The sequence below is a fragment of the Siphateles boraxobius genome, unplaced genomic scaffold, assembly GCF_051911475.1.
Source record: "Siphateles boraxobius isolate OS27281-9 unplaced genomic scaffold, OSU_SipBor_1 15, whole genome shotgun sequence".
NCBI lineage: Eukaryota > Metazoa > Chordata > Actinopteri > Cypriniformes > Leuciscidae > Siphateles > Siphateles boraxobius.
Window position 1 is genome coordinate 1,413,971 of NW_027508755.1, and position 16,411 is coordinate 1,430,381.

Here is a 16,411-nt window from a genome sequence, read left to right on the forward strand (position 1 = left end):
GCCCCGCCCACAAAACACATCATCGTCACAGTTGGCAAACACCCACATGGTCTTTCAGATCTGGTCACAATTGACATGTGTGAAAACAACTAAAGTCAAACCTAAAATTACAGCAGAGCAAAAGTGGAGTAATTCATTTAATAAACATTATGAAGCCAGTTTTGTGTCAGGTTGAGTTTTCCTCACAGCAGTGAAGTCTTTATAAAACATGTGATTCTCTTAGTCTTCCACATCCTCATTCTCCACGGCACAGCAGAAAAGGGAAATATCACACACTATTTTAATAGAGATTGCAACATATGTTGTATCAGAAATCTTTAATAACTGCACATCAGCGTCGGCCGTTATTTGTTCATTTTTATTGTTACCGGTATCGGCCCGACAAGAACATTTGTCCGATATATTAAAGCTGATAAATAATGTGTTATTTCCTTCAGCTAAGACACTTCAGATGCTCACTGTACAACAGGATGGATTTAAATTGCTTGAAATATGATTGGAATCACACTTTTCCTTCAAAAAAGGAAAATACGGTAAAGTGCAACATATCGGCTGCATAAAGTTATAATAAAAACATTATAATTGTGTGTTTGGGACATGGATTTTAATGGTGAAACTTTTGTTTTCGTTATCAGGCTTTCAAAAGATATATCAAAATTCGGATTTAGATTTATCGGCCAATATATCGGTTAGCGGCTTTCAAAATAAAGAATTATCGGTATCGGCCTAAATTTTCGTATCGGGGCATCCCTAATAAAAATTATATTAATCACAGATTATTTGGGTCTATAACAACAGCGAACAGAATGTATAATGCATAAAATGTACAACATACATTTATTTTATTAGCACAGCTGCTCTATTGTAGTGTTACTCTGGTGATTTAGGTGTTAGCACTACTAGTTTTGCTCTCTCCAATGAATCATTCTCATATGAAAGTCAATCAGATAAAAGTGTCTGCACATTTAGTGAATGTAAACTTGTGTTTATGCACATTTCTTTAGCTTTTAACCGGCACATTTTAAGATGATATTTGGGGAAAAGACGTTAAATGTATAAAAAACAAATGTTTTTTTTCTTAGATAATCAACATTATTTGATAGCTGAGAGTTGCCGTTCTAATACAGATCAACAAAAGAGTGATAATTAATACTGAATATGTGTTGAATGTCAAAAACATGCCACGACTGTGATGATAAGAGATCTATCCATCATGAGTCACACACACTTCCTGTGAGGTACAAGTCCACACACACACACATACACACACACATGATCGGAGTAACGGCAGGAGAAATAAACTAGACTTTATGCATGGATGAAATCATTAGACTTACAATCTTTACACTGTATAAAGGTTTTACAGTTATGCATTTTCACAACTCAAATTTGTTTAATTGAGTCTCGTTTTCATTTCTGTTAAAAAATCAAATAAAACATTTTAATAAATAGGCTAAACGTTAATAAAGAGATATGTGAGCAGACTGATAGTTGTGCATATTGTACGGTATGTACAATGCCATGCATTTATATCCAATATCCCTGGATTGTGTTGATCATAGGCACAATGGTTAAAGTTGATCTGCAAACCTTTTCCTTTACCAGCCGTGATCTTGAACTTTATCACTGATGTCTGAGGATCTGTTATCAGATCGAGGTGAAGACTAAAAAAATACAAGTTTGGTTCAAGATAAATAAATACTTTAAAATGTTTTAAATAATGTAATTGTTTGGATACTTCATTCATAACTTGCACATCATAACAGCTGTTATACATGTCATTTTTTGTATAGGCATTGCATTATTGTGCATATACATCCTTTTTCTGTTTTTTTATTGTTCTTCATAGCCAGTCTGTGACCAAACTTCTGTATGATGTTTAGTAGAGATCGACTGATATTGATTTTTTTATGACCGATATGATACAATTATTTGCATGTTTATGTGCCGGGTAACCGATATCTCATCTGTGCATTAACGGCCGTTATGTTAAATAAAGTAAATTAATAGAGGAAAGTTATTTTACCTTTTGAACACTGTTGACGCAGTGCTTTAATAGCGGTCTTGATTCCGATATCACAAAACCCGATTATGGGAAATGTTTAAGTATCTGTAAAACCGATTATCGGTTGATTTTCAGGTAAGTAAAAAAAAAAAGTGTGTTGTGGAAAAGCTTATATAGGCTCAGGTCCTGTGCATGACACTATAGACAAAGGCACTCTTCTACATTGTTAAAAAATACATTATAATATAGTCCAGAAAAGTACAGCAAATGATAGGAAGGAACCAGGATAGGAAAAACTTGTGTCCTACAGGACAAAACTGAAGATAACTCTCTCTAGACACAAGTGATCGGATCTACTCTATCACATAAAGCTATAGTACTGATGTTTCTGCTCAGATCACAGCATGCATATACTTTTGCATATCAGATATATCTTCATTGTCCATAAAGTCATATCAAACAGCAGGCTAACAAAGATCATCCGTATAACTGTTCAATGACAACCAAACTAACAAGCAAAAGTCTAGACAGGGTCACAGGTCAGATCAGCAGTGTGTAGACCCATGACTCCAGTGATAATGAACACAGTACTGAACTGATCAGAGATCAGTGAAACAGTGATGTTTACACACTCACCATCAGACTCCAGCATGTGAGCGCAGTTATAATCCACACCAGAGACCTGCTACACACTCCCCACGCCATCATACACACATACACAAACACGCGGAGTACACGGCTGATATCGGCTCGGTTTACGATAGTTCACTGAGTCATTGTAACGTTACTACTGAACAGACGGGTTCAATGCGTTTATCAGCTCGCTTCCTCTTACTGCTCCTGCGCATGCGCACAACGCGCTGGGGGGCGGGGCTGGGACACGACGTCACTTCACGATGGACCGGAAACGAGGAATCATATTTGTAATTTTTGTTGTTGTTATTAACGTATATTAAAAATAATAATAATAAAAAATACATAAGAGTAAATAAAACAAGTTATATTAATAATAATAATAAACGGGGGTAGTAAAATATGACCTGTAATATTTCTTTTTTGTTGTCGCAAAGAATCTCTTTTTGAAGAATTATTATTTTTTTAATTATGAATCTTTTTATTATTCATTATCCATTTGGTGACTGGTCTTTTTTGTCATGTTGTTCAAGATAAATAAATAAGTAAAAAAAAATACTTAAAAATGTTTAAATAATGTAATTTTTTGGATACTTTATTCATAAATCGCACATCATAGCAGCTGAATGCATCATTATTTGTGTATGTTTAGACATTATTCCATCATTGCTCCACTGTTGTGTACACATCCTTTTTTCTGTCTTTTTTATTGTTGGCTCTAATTACTGTAGTGTTTTGAACCACGTTTCGTTTTCCTCCACTGCCCTGTACTTTTTTAGAAATGACAATAAATCTGACTTTGACTTTCCAAGAATACCGTGGTCCCCAAAAACAGCTATTATTTTTATTCTTACTTGTCCTAATTCTCACCAGTAACTAACTTCATTACACTTTACTTATTTAACTGAACAACAAAAACAACAACCTGCGGTACACTAGGGGTTTTTGTTTTAATGGATGTCGATGTAAGAGAGGCTTCAGAAAGCTAATCAAACTGCTTTTGTGATGAAACTCTGCCATTATTGATGGGAGAAACGAAGCTTTTAAAAGCCTCGAATCAATTTCGAAACGACTCACTGTTTCGAACCGATCGAACGCCACACTCTGGCGAGGCGACCCCTGCTGGTGGAATAGTGTAAACGCAGCAGAAACACATGGGTAAAAACACCTTTTACAAACACATTTCAAATGTTTTATTGAAAGTATAATCTATCAAATGCAATTACCTAATTATCTAATACAATTAAATACCAAGAATATGTGTAATATGTGTTCTTTTATCAATTTTAAGGGGATGTTTTGTTTGTTCCATGGATGGCTCAAACAGGCCAGACTACTTCTTTTAATTATACTAAAGTATAATTAAAACGTCCACAAATGTATAAAACCGATCAGAGATCAGGTAAACCCCACAGTATTCATGTGTTCACAGAGATCATCGCCCCCCAGCGGCGAAAACCATTGAAATAACGAAGTTTACTGAAATCACGTGACTTTGGCAGTTTGATTCGCGTTCCGAACCACTGATTCGACACAAAATATTCTTCAAGGTTTCGAAGCTTCATTAATCTTTTTGAAAGCGCCCAACACTACTTACCATTTAATGATTCAAAATGAATTTAATCGTCAACTCGTTGCCAATGAGAATTTTGGATGTATCTATTATTGGAGTTTAGACCGGAAAAAATGCTGCTTTGTATTTTCAGACAGATAGGAATCATTTTACTGCCCGTCTCACTCTCATGTAGTGTGTCCTCAATCAGTGGTGTTTTTGTTTTTTAAGCGGAAACAAGCCAGGATATACACAGTATTGATCATTCATAATTCGACTGCACTGCAGAAATATTATGCAATATTACACAGTCTTAAATTAAAAATGGATCTTAACGCTTCATAGTTACAGGGTATCCAGATGTGCCTTTACTGGAATGTGATTGGTTATCAAGGAACACGTGATCCTCGTTGGCCAATGATTGATGTTGGCATCTCCACATATTAAGAGCATCTCTGATGTTCGTTTATTACACGCCGAGAGCGAGAGAAAAAAGTCGTTTTCAGACGCTAAATTCAGTGTGTTTTATAGGCCGGAGAGACTGGATCTGAAATGCTGAGCAGCTGTTTAGATTCTAGGAAGTGTTTTATCGTTATTTTTCTATCGTAGTTTCGAAAACTCCTGAGAAATATAAATTCGACAGTGATAAAACTAGTTTATCATGTAACGTTAGTCTGATGAACAAATGAGCTCGTGTGTCGACAAATCCAGGTGAGTAAACTTCCTAAGACTAGTCTTGCAAACCAATCATCAAATGTTTTTCTCTATTGGTGTAATTTGATAGCGAAAAGTAAGCCAAAGTCTGTGTGTGTGCGGCTGGCCTGAGCACGTGTTCGCAGCATGGCTGATAAACATGCATTCACAGGGAAATGAATCAAAGATTTAGTCGTGTTTGTTTATATGATTAATCTATAACACATGACTGATGACTTGTTTTTGTGCCCATACAGGATTATTCGCAGTCGCAGTGGAGCCAGTGGTTTCAGGTAAGGCCAGGCCTTGATTGATTGAACAATCTTCAGATGTGTATGATCTGGAATGATGATTTTGCGTTAGACTACTGATCAACATGATGATAACTCAAATCACTGACCAGACTGATAGAGTTCAGCTCGAGTCTCTGGTCTCAATGCTGGAGTTGATGTTAATAGTGTCTTTTTACTTCTGAAACAGGGTGAGAAGCTGAATTGGATGAAGCCGAGGTTTGTATGTCCCACATCTCTGTAATGACCGTGTTTAATTCTAGATAAATCTGAGTTAAGTAACTTATTTTCCATGTGTTTTGGGGATATGTATAACTTTATAGGGTACTAGAAACTTCTGTGGCTGCATGCTAAATTCTGTATGTGTTTTGAGTTTCTGTGCACAATAAAACAAAATGGACGTCTTTGCCTGTGTGTTTGCTTTTTTTGTTTGTGTTGCTGAGATTTTTTACATCTGTACAGCGCACTGTATCTGAACTCGTGGAGCCCCTTCATGGCTCATCGGGTCAAGCAACGGTGCAACAGTAACGCTTGTTATAACTGGAGTCTCTTGGTTTCCCCCCCAAGTTGCTCTTTTAAAAGCAAGCAACACCATTAGTTATACACATGTGAAGACTGTTTTTATATTTTTAGCTTGTGTATGGTTTCTTGTCATACATTAAAAACATTATCTGAACACATGATGTGTTTCTGTTATACTGAATATGTACTCTATCCATTTGAACAAACGAGTTTATATTAGCATGTAAGGATGCATGACAAACTTTAATGAATCTTTTTTTGGTAACACTTCATGTGATTGACAGCACACCTTATATACGTGAAAATCTTTTTTGTTCTTTAAGAGCCCAAGTTTAACTTAATTTATAAATTCACACAACTCGTGTAATTGAGGTTAAAGGCTTGAACTCAAAAGTTGAGAAGTGTAAAAGGTAAAGTTTGTAATAAAAAAATGATTATAAACATTCCCAATTTTTGTTGACTTTAGGATGGATGAATAACTCCTTCCCAGATATATATATATATATATATATTCTATTTTCAGAATTGGGTAGTTTTATTATTTTAGCATAATCCAGCTAGTTAATGAACATGTTTCAGGTTTTGCACAATGAAAATGTTGGGTTTTTTAGATTTAGAGCATACAAAGTTACATATTGATTCTCTATTGCAAGGTTAACTATTTTATTAAACTAAGCCTTTAAACATGGTCCAAATCACCTAAAATCATGCCATCCCATCACCCAAACTGGGACAAAATAAAAACAACCCAATTCTGAGAATATAAACATGAAATTAACTAATTGTTTTACTGATTTCGTTGCAGTAGTGCATCATATTCATGTTTCCATCAGAAGTCTGTGTAAAATAGTTATGACCTTATTAAAACTAGCAAAAGCTTGTCATTTCCCTCACTTCATGATGTCACACCAATGAGGGCATCCCTTTTTGATCATGTGGTCACTCATTAGGCGTGAAAATAAACTCCATAGTTATATACTGTCCCATTTGACCATGTCCCAATATCACCCTACATTCAAACAAAAAATAACACTGGAATTATTTTTGCAAAAGCCTTTTATCAATTTTCACACACAATCATGTCGTCAATATGGCCGAACATAATATAGGAAGAAGCGTTTGGCAGAGCGCACAAAAAAGATCAATTGTGAATGGCAATATTGTAGCACAAACGCATTCAAAGTAAACACATTGAAATCAAAGTACATGTAGGATTGATTATTTGGACTTTTATTCCAAAATGAATGTGGAAATAACCACAATTTACGTTCATTGACACCTCAGCGCCAGCTAAGATACAGACCTTGTCATGTTCGTTGGATATAAAACACTTTCTCAGATCTCTCAATACATGTAAAGTATCTGATAATGTATGAATGTCAAAATTCATTCATGATATTTTATTTGGCAAATCACTTGCCACTGATAATCCAACAGAAACTACCTACCTGATTTATTATTAATACACCATATGACCTGCAAGCGCAGTAAAAAAGAAAAAACCTGACGATGAACAACACAGATATTAACACTTGATGATAAAATATGCCAAACAAGGTGGACGAAAACACTTTATACATTCAACAATCTTCTCCACATGTACACAACATCGGAATAGCACTTATTTTTAGCCCAATAATCCACCACATAAAACACTGTGGTCAACGCAAAATCATGGTAATTTCAAGTCAATAATGACCATAATCATATCTTCTTCACTTTATATTAACGGTTTTATGGCGAGAGTGTCACACAACCTAAATAAAGCCATTCAGTCTTCAGGAGAATTGGTTTTCAAAGCCATGGGACGTTCCTGTGAGGTTTATGAACCGTATTTCTTAAGAAACACCACGAGGATGTTTGTTTATGGGTTGTACTCTTTACCAAGCAACAAAACAGCAGCTTCAAGTTTACATTAGATGTGTAATTTATGTAAAAATGTGATGTCTCTTTAGGTTATGTTTACTACAGATCTCATTTTAATCATACAATCCCAAAAAACAAACACTATTCTCAAAGCCAATAGGAAATTCCCAAGGGATAGCCATGGTGAATTATCCTTCCTTCATTGACCAACAGATCTTTTTGGGTTCTGTGATGGGAATATGCACCAAAATACACTTGATTAGATAACAAACTAAAGCTATACAATGATATGGGGGAGCATTTATGAGCCGGTTTATTTAGCTATCCTAAATATGCACATTAGCATTGTTAGCATGTTTGTTTGCCTGCAGATGTAAACCTATGAATCCACTAGAATAGGCTGTTTGAGTCGGGATCGCTAAGGAACGAGGGGTTATTGGCTGGTTTCCCTCTTGAGCACAGTGAGATTGATCTAATTGCATAATCGGACGCCACACAGAGGGCTCAGGCAGCGGTGAATGGAAGAAAAAAATGGTGTACTATTAGGTCTGTTGAGCCTAAACAAGTATTTGCTGCTTAGAAGCGTATGACAATCATGAGTAAATCAAAACTGGCTTTTAGGTTTGGTTAAAATGACCATTTACTAGTGTTTATAACGCATCATGTCTTCAAATATCAAACCCTCAAAAGCTGTCGTACTAAAAGTCCTGTGATATTGTGAATCAAATCAGCTGACCAGGCCTTAGGCCTATCACAGGGTAAGAGTTTAGGTTGTGCCATGCGACCCCGGGACTTTTGGTAAGTCAGCGTGCATCAAACCGAGGTAGAGTACACTTAACCAAGACACATATTGACCTGTACGCATCACCAAAACCTCTTTAATCCTGTTTTTGAGGGCCAACAGCATGTGCATTCGGGACTGTCCCAATCAAATCAAAAGCAAGCAAGCAATTTTGTCCTTTCTTTTAGTTATGGATGTGTTGGTATTTTTCACAGCTGTGTTCAATGGGCAATATGGCACCTGTAATCTTCAAGTCAGGTATAGTCTTGCCCTCATGGGACTTGAGTGTTTATCTTCCGCTTTCCACAGAAACGCACGTTCACATGTCATCCAGGGATTCCTCGGGGTCGTCCTCGTCCTTCAAGGCATTGGCATCGGATCGCGTGTCCATGGCAGAGTGCATGATAGGCAGCCAGACGTCATCCATGTTTGGCATTACAAAAATTTTCTGCGGAAGGCAAGAGGGGAAAGAGAATCAAGTAATGATGACAATACAAACATCATAAACTCGTCTATTATCAGCTAACGAATATGGAGTGAGGAACGTTTGGCGTTTATACGATTTACTGTGTTCATTTTGACCACTTTATTTTAGAATCCTTGTTACATATGTTACACGTAATTACCGTTGTAATAACAGTAAATTATGCATAATTACATGCAAACCAAACCTTAATCTACCCTTACCCTATAGTAAGTACATGTAGTTTATTACTCAATACTTAAATATATAATTACACCTTAAAATAAAGTGTAACCCTTTTTTATAGTTTCCTTGTTACACGTTACATGTACAGTTAAGTACATTTACTAGGTAAATTATGCCTGATTTACAATTATTATTAGAATAAGCACGTGTTGATAATTAATATACGGCACAGTATTTGTGTACACTATAACACCTTAAATTAAAGTGTATTTGAAGGAACATGCATGTATTTGGCGGGTAATTATGGGTTTGCAGCTCTTAATTACAGAAGTGAACCACTAATAGAGAAGTGCCGGTATGACATCACTTTGTTGGCTAAAATGAGTTAGCATTTTAGCACTTCCGGTCCCGAAGTCAATGGTTTTTTTGAACGGGGTTTTGGTTAAATGGCTGAAATAAGATCTGTGGTGAACTTTCACGTTTTATTCAACGACATAAAATACATCAGTATTAGCCACTGGTGTTTTTTTGGAGCTGTTACGCGTCTTGGAAAAAGGCGGTTGCTAAATGTGTTACGACAGAGTCTGTTGAAGAGATTAAACATCATCACGCTGGACAGGTAAACTCGCTATGCTTATAATTGTGCTCTTATTAACCATTCTAACGTTCTGGGAAAATGTTTTTAGATCATCATTAAGCTTCTGACAACTCTCAGTTTTTGTGACGCTGAATTTGTGGACCGTGGTGTAATTCGTTCATAATCTACCTTTAGCTTTTTACTTCTGGCGACCGCATTTAGGCTTCAAAATTCATTAAAGCTGCGATACTTATCTTGATGGACAAAATGTACAATTATCATAAACTTCTGTTGATCACAGAGCTTTTTTTTTTAGCAATAATCCAAAAGCCTATGGGAGAATCCTATTTTTTTTTTACTTCACCTTTATTTAACCAGGTTAAGAACAAGTTCTCATTCTCTATTGTGTTTTTGTCGAGGGAACTATACTATACTCATTTCTGTCGATTGGTCTATACAGTAACGTGATACACGACCAATAATGCCAAGGTTTCGAATGTTGTCCTGTTGAGCTTCAGCCTTGATCAAACTGGACCTCGAGAACCAATAACACCGTTAAGAAGACCAACCAATTTACCTGAAACTCCTGATCTAGTTTTTTCTCTATCCAATCTGTCACATGAGCAAAAGTAACCTCTCTCTCGCCCAGTTTAGGCCGAGCTTTCAGTTCCAGATGAGGAGGCTTTCTGAAACCATACCTGAAATAAACAAACACACACATCAGCACATGTCCACACACAAGTCTTCACTCTGAAAACAGTTTCACCATAAGGATGGTTTAAGGGATCGTTCAGCCAAACATTATAATAATGGTCACAATCACTCTCATGTCGTTCACAAACCTGTCAGGCTTTCGTTCATCTTGGGAACACAAATGAGAGATTTCTGTCCCTTCATTGACAGACTAAGCAACTACCACTTTGACGCTTCAAAAAGTTCATAAAGAGATCGTAAAACGAATCCATATGAATCGAGTCTCTTCAGAAAATTTCAGACTAAACCGCTAGATTTAATTGAGGGTTTTATTTACAATTAAACAGACAGAAGCTCAAACGTGTAGCAAAAATTAACCTCATTGGTTCTCATGCTTGAGCTTCTGTTTACCATAACAATCTGTGAGTTGATTAATGTTAAAGTGTGAATAAAAGCCTAAATTCAATCTGTTAATCATATAAAGTGATCGAGTCTCTTCAGAAAGTTTGGACTAAACCACTGGATTCATATGGATTAGTTTTACGATCTCTTTATGTCATCAACTTCATTAAACACATTTGTGTTTGGAAGATGAATGAAAGTCTTATGGTTTGGAACGACATGAGGGTGAGATAATCTTTGGGTTAACTACCTAACAAGTTTACTGTCAGAAATAAATCTTAATGGCCCATAAAAACACATATTTGAGTAAAATATAATTCCTTATTTCTTACTTTTGATTTTTGGCAAAAATTTTTCTTTTTTGAAAGGTTTCGTGAGCTTCATCAGTGCAATGAACTCTTTAAATCCAATTAACTATCATGACAGGTGTCCTGAATGATGACCAGCAGAGGGCATGATAGCAACATTAAAGATGCTGGCTGCCTTATAAACACAGATGTGTCGCCCTTGCTGCCTTATCAGGAAATTACTTTACACGCATGACGGGATCTGACGAAACTGAGGTAGCATAACGTCTGATGCAGCGTAGCGGTTTAATGATCTACAGCACAATAGAGCTTCAGTGAGAACTGAGCTAATATTTAATTACTACAACAGGAATTTCCCGCTAGATATGACATCAGAAGTGGAAAACATTAGTTAAAAATGTACATTTACACACAAACTGACGACCAACCACAACTTTCAGATGACATCTTTGTTTTTTAGAAGGGAAAGCACAGGATTGTGGGATATCAAAGGCAGCGAAGGATACATACAGGGTTTGAAACGAACACCCGCCAACACGACAAAAGCGTAAAAATCAACTGTGTTGGGAAGCGCTGTCAAATCACGAGCCAATTTGTCGTGTTACTTATTATGTTACTCACTTTGCTGGGGAAGTTCGTGTAATCAAATCTGCACAGATTTAATGCAAATACTCGCGAGTCCTCATGATATATTAAATAAAGTGTATTGCACAGAATCTGATCATATCTAGTTTACTCGAACACACACACACACACACGTCACTACACAATAAATACCGGCACGCTTGTTCATTTATATTGAAGCAATAGAGAAGATTAAAAAGCATTTAGTTAACAGAAAAGACATATTTTCCAACATCCAATTTTTTTTGTGCTGTATTGATCTGTCCACCTAAAACACATTTATGTTGGAAAGGATGAAAGAGGAAGGGAGGAGATACTGGGTGACAGGATTTTGTTTGAATAAGAAATTATATATATATATATATATATATATATATATATATATATATATATGGGAATAAGTTTGAAAGATAATGAAATTTGAAAGATAATAAAGATAATGTTTGATAAGTGAGCTCTCTGATTGTAGTCCTTGAAAACCAAAAAAGTAGTGCTTGAAAAGTACCTAAAAGTACTTAAATTTTCATTTTCCAGTAGGCCTATCTGTAGGAACGCTGACTCTGCACGCATCTATAAGCGCATGTACACGTGTGTGTAGGACATGAATGCAGTGTACCAGATGCGGTCAGTGGGAGGCGGTGGGATGTTGACCGCGAGCGTCCCCTGGCACTCCTGGACCTCCACTGTCAGCACCAGCGGGGTGTTGGACACCTCCTCCATCTTCTTCTTGATGAACTCCGTCTCTGTGGCTTTCTGGAAATACTTGGACTTGGCAATCTTGTCCACAAAGCGCATGATTTTGCTGGATCGGTGTCCGCCAACATAACTGTGAAGAAAAGAGTTATTCAGGCAGTGTTTTCTACAGGTGTGTGGCCATCTTTGATGGGCTGGTTGGCGTTTTAATGCCATGCAAGTTTCCTTGGGTATTTTCACAGTAACAAGTTGAAATACTATAAAAGAGCTCTTATATAAGGATTACAAAAATTGCTTTAGATAAAAACTGGATTCAGGGTTCGCCCATCTTTGGCTACGTTTACATGCACAACTTTTGTTTCAGTCGGACTCAATTCATTCTGATTGATGAATCCGGATGTAGTGTTTACATGAACGCTAAACGTGATCGAGTTGATGTGTGTGTTTATATGTCACAAGCTTCAAATGGGGATAGATTTTTTGACATGCGTAGAGTTTCCTGCTGTTTGCGCATAATAACCATTCTCCTACATTGGTTCTTTATTTGTTTTAAACAGCAAACTTAATATTTATTCATTTCTGGTTATAATTTGGAGACTATGAGCATAAGAACCGTTGTGCCACGCTGCTTATATTTATCACGCAGTAAAAATGCCCAAAACTAGTCGTCTGTGGATGAGAGTCTGAAACAAGGACTGGTGGGCCGTCGTCCTGCTCCACTTCACTGACGCTGAGTGAAAGTGAAGGAGAAGTTTAGAAGGAGGGGACACTCGTTTATATTATATAACACTTTATTCCTCAGGAAGAACAGCCATTTCCTCACGTCATTCATCATTGCGCTATTTCAACGTCATTGCACGTGCGCAGTCTTTTCAGTTTGGGTTTTCAATCCGATCAAGTGTTTACATGTTCTCTCGATCGGATTAGAAAATGAATAAATCACCTCTTTCAATCCGATCGAAGTATTATTCGGATCGAGCTCAATCGGAACAATTAAGGTGTTTACATAAAGGCTTTTCAGTCCGATTGAGCCTTCAATCCGATTACTAACGAAGTATTTGGTTGCATGTAAACATAGCCAATCCACAGTCTGTGGTGAAAGAGAACATTGGGCCAAGGATTGTCAACAAGAGAGAAAATATCTCACTAATGAACTATCTCCTCCTTCCGTCTAACAGCCGTTGGTTTCCATCATATCCTTTAGGCGTGTTGAGTGTTTTAAGGTATTCATTAATTTAAGATCTTTTACTCTTTCTTTCGTCCTCCCGCTCTCCTCCCAATCCCCCAAACAATAACAATAATCATCAAGTAATGCGACTTTATGACTTTAACGTGCAGTATCTGTGCACACCCAGAAGTACAAACACACACACCCAACCCCTGGACGGCACACCCGCGCGGATAACACTCAATTTCCTCCCCCACTGTAAGACATAAAGTGTATGCAGCGCACACAAAAAACGTTTTTTTTTGTTTGTTTTTTTCTCCTCATCATCCTGGCGATGAGATGTGATGCTGCTTTGGAATTTCAGGGGTATATAATATAGGGACTGTGTGTTCTCTCATGCACTCACTGTGACTCCACACATTGCCCAAATAGAGGAGGAAAGGAACTCCATCGGATTAGAAGAGAAATAAACCCCCCCTTTCAATCCGATCGAAATCTCTTTCAGATCGAGCTCAATCGGATCCATTAAGAGGTTTACATGAAGACTTGAGTCTGACTGAGGCGTCAATCCCATTACTAAGGCCTCGTTTACACTGCAGGTCTTGAAGCCCAATTCTGATTTGTTGCCTATATCTGATTTTTTTGACCGTCCATTTACACATTCTTTCAATTGTGACCCATATCTGATTCATGTGTTTACACTTGACATAGAGCTGAAACATCCCGCATGCTTAAAGTGGTTCTTGCACAGATAGACGAATGCAAAACATGCTTGATGCTAGCTCTGCGATATATACAAAGTTCTCCAAACATCAGCATGATTTTGAGGCGTAGGAGGAGGAAAAGGTCCATCATTGCAGCTGTGCATGTGCTTCAGTTATTGTGTGCGAGAGAGATCTCAGGACTGCTGGGAACATACAACACGATCTCACGAAAGTGTTTATCTATACCACAAATTGTTATCTCGTGCCATTTATATGGCAAAAATAGTTTTGCGTGCATGTAATCCCTTGGGTAGGATTAGGGGTGTGTGGAGTGTGCGTGTATTACACGCCATAAAGTGCGTATCATATGCACGCGAAAACTGCGTATCATATGCATGCAAGACCTAGTTTTGGCGCAAATGGCACGAGAAATAAAATGTGTGTATGTAGATAGAAACTGCTCATTCTAAGGTAATACAAATATAACAGTTCATTAAGTAAGGTCTTTATACACCACTGAAAACATAGTTATGGATCTTATATTGCATTTCTGTCAATAGATCCTCAGAAATATGACACAATGCACCTTCAAAAGCACGGAGACGTAGCCTAGTGCCTCAGAAAATCAGATCTGCCTGTTTACATGACAGTCGCATTGCCACATATCTCATTTATATGTGATTTATCTCCACATATGAACAAGGCCTGAAACCGATTTCGAAATATCCGAATGCATGCGTTTTTTTCCTGTTCACACGGTCGTAGAACACATCCGATCTGTGTCGCATATGAGCAAAACATCTGAATTGGGACACATTTCACTGACAGTGTAAACGAGGCCTGACAGATTACTTTGTTGCATGTAAACGTAGCCATTTTGACTCTCAGACCGAACTGTTAAACACAGAAAAAAATAATCTCACCCTTCCAATCCGGTAATCTCTGGCACTTCGGCAGTCTCTTCCTCATCAGAGGATCCTGCACTCGATGACTCTTCATCACTGTCGGCCAGGAAGTAAGCGCGCGGTCTGGGTCTAGTGCATCACACAAACAGAAAGAGCTTAAGCGCCATATTTACATCATAATTGGCTTTTTGAGAGCAAGCGAATGTGCTAAGCTCTTGCAACACACCTAAAATACAGTAAAAAAAAAAAAAAAAAAAAAAAAAAAAATTCTCCATAAAAATGAAAGGTCTGTTCCAAACCCTTAGTGAACTATAACACTTTTAGGCATCATTTGAGTGTTTCAGATAAAAAGCTTAATCGAGGGTTTGGAAAAGAGCTTCCGTGAGCACATGCAGAACATTTGTGGAAGAAAGCAGGGAAAACATGTACAACATAATTAGAGACTTCAGAAAAGCCCTGATTCAACTCACCATTAAGAGATCACATCCACAAAGAAATGAGTCCAGCGGAAACAGCAAAAAGAGTAAATGATAAATACATCCAACAGAAAAATAACCCATCAAAAGAACACAGGAAAAAAAAAAAAGAAGAAGCCTTGATATTTGGAAAAACCGTGGCAAGGAACGTCTGACAACATTGGTCTTCTGAAGTGTCAATCATTCTCTTACCCTTCTTTTCCCTGTTCTCCTAAGCTTTCTCCCTCTTTACCCAGTCTGGTCAGGTTCATCTTGGTTTCAAGAGTCATGAGAAAGGAACCGTTGTACGAGATCTCCAGGTCAAACCAAAGGCCTAAGAAAGGAGACATTTGGTCACACTTAAAAATGAATGTCACTGCATTAAATGTAATGTTTGTTTATTTCAGGTATGGTTTCATCTGCAATACTCCACTAACTTGTCATGAAACAAGAACCAGAGAACAATCCCTCATTCGGTCTTATATCCTGAATTGTGAATAACGTTTGTATACATATTCTCTAAATTATATGATATATTTTCGTAATGTATGTATATTATTATTACACTTTTTCATCATCTTTTTATAATTAAAGGTAGGCTAGGCACTTTGTTATATAAACATTTAATAAACACTTTTTACCATTACACTGGTTGAAACTCTGATAGCAATCATTAACAGGAGTGGTCTAAATATTCAAACATGTACATGTACACTCACCTAAAGGATTATTAGGAACACCATACTAATACTGTGTTTGACCCCCTTTCGCCTTCAGAACTGCCTTAATTCTACGTGGCATTGATTCAACAAGGTGCTGAAAGCATTCTTTAGAAATGTTGGCCCATTTTGATAGGATAGCATCTTGCAGTTGATGGAGATTTGTGGGATG

General features: G+C 37.1%; 2 protein-coding genes, 1 long non-coding RNA gene and 1 other non-coding gene across 11 annotated transcripts in view; 2 read left to right on the top strand and 2 right to left on the bottom strand.

Moving 5' to 3' along the window:
- The window catches only part of ern1 (endoplasmic reticulum to nucleus signaling 1), a 45,354-nt gene extending 42,490 nt beyond the window's left edge, over window positions 1-2,864 (bottom strand). The window contains exon 1 of the mRNA XM_077230594.1: window positions 2,642-2,864. Within this exon, the coding sequence (XP_077086709.1) occupies window positions 2,642-2,713 (72 nt within the window). The 5' untranslated portion in view covers window positions 2,714-2,864. The remainder of the gene's footprint in view (window positions 1-2,641) is intronic.
- Window positions 2,865-4,690: 1,826 nt separating this feature from the next.
- LOC143738559 (uncharacterized) lies at window positions 4,691-5,563 on the top strand. Its single transcript, XR_013203904.1, has 3 exons — window positions 4,691-4,901; window positions 5,141-5,176; window positions 5,364-5,563. It is a non-coding gene; the product is annotated as an uncharacterized LOC143738559 (long non-coding RNA).
- A 71-nt stretch (window positions 5,564-5,634) lies between these two features.
- On the top strand, window positions 5,635-5,767 carry LOC143738704 (small nucleolar RNA SNORA50). The gene has a single exon (XR_013203954.1). It is a non-coding gene; the product is annotated as a small nucleolar RNA SNORA50 (small nucleolar RNA).
- Window positions 5,768-6,736: 969 nt separating this feature from the next.
- Window positions 6,737-16,411, bottom strand: part of tex2 (testis expressed 2) — a 69,510-nt gene continuing 59,835 nt past the window's right edge. For 5 of the 8 annotated variants that reach the window (XM_077230609.1, XM_077230612.1, XM_077230611.1 and 2 more), the window contains exons 8-12: window positions 15,734-15,854; window positions 15,084-15,194; window positions 12,212-12,421; window positions 10,146-10,266; window positions 6,737-8,790 (exon numbers count right to left, since the gene is read on the bottom strand). In XM_077230609.1, coding sequence (XP_077086724.1) covers window positions 8,662-8,790; window positions 10,146-10,266; window positions 12,212-12,421; window positions 15,084-15,194; window positions 15,734-15,854 — 692 coding nt within the window. In that variant the 3' untranslated portion in view covers window positions 6,737-8,661. The other 3 variants (XM_077230614.1, XM_077230616.1, XM_077230617.1) reach the window with 2 other exon arrangements.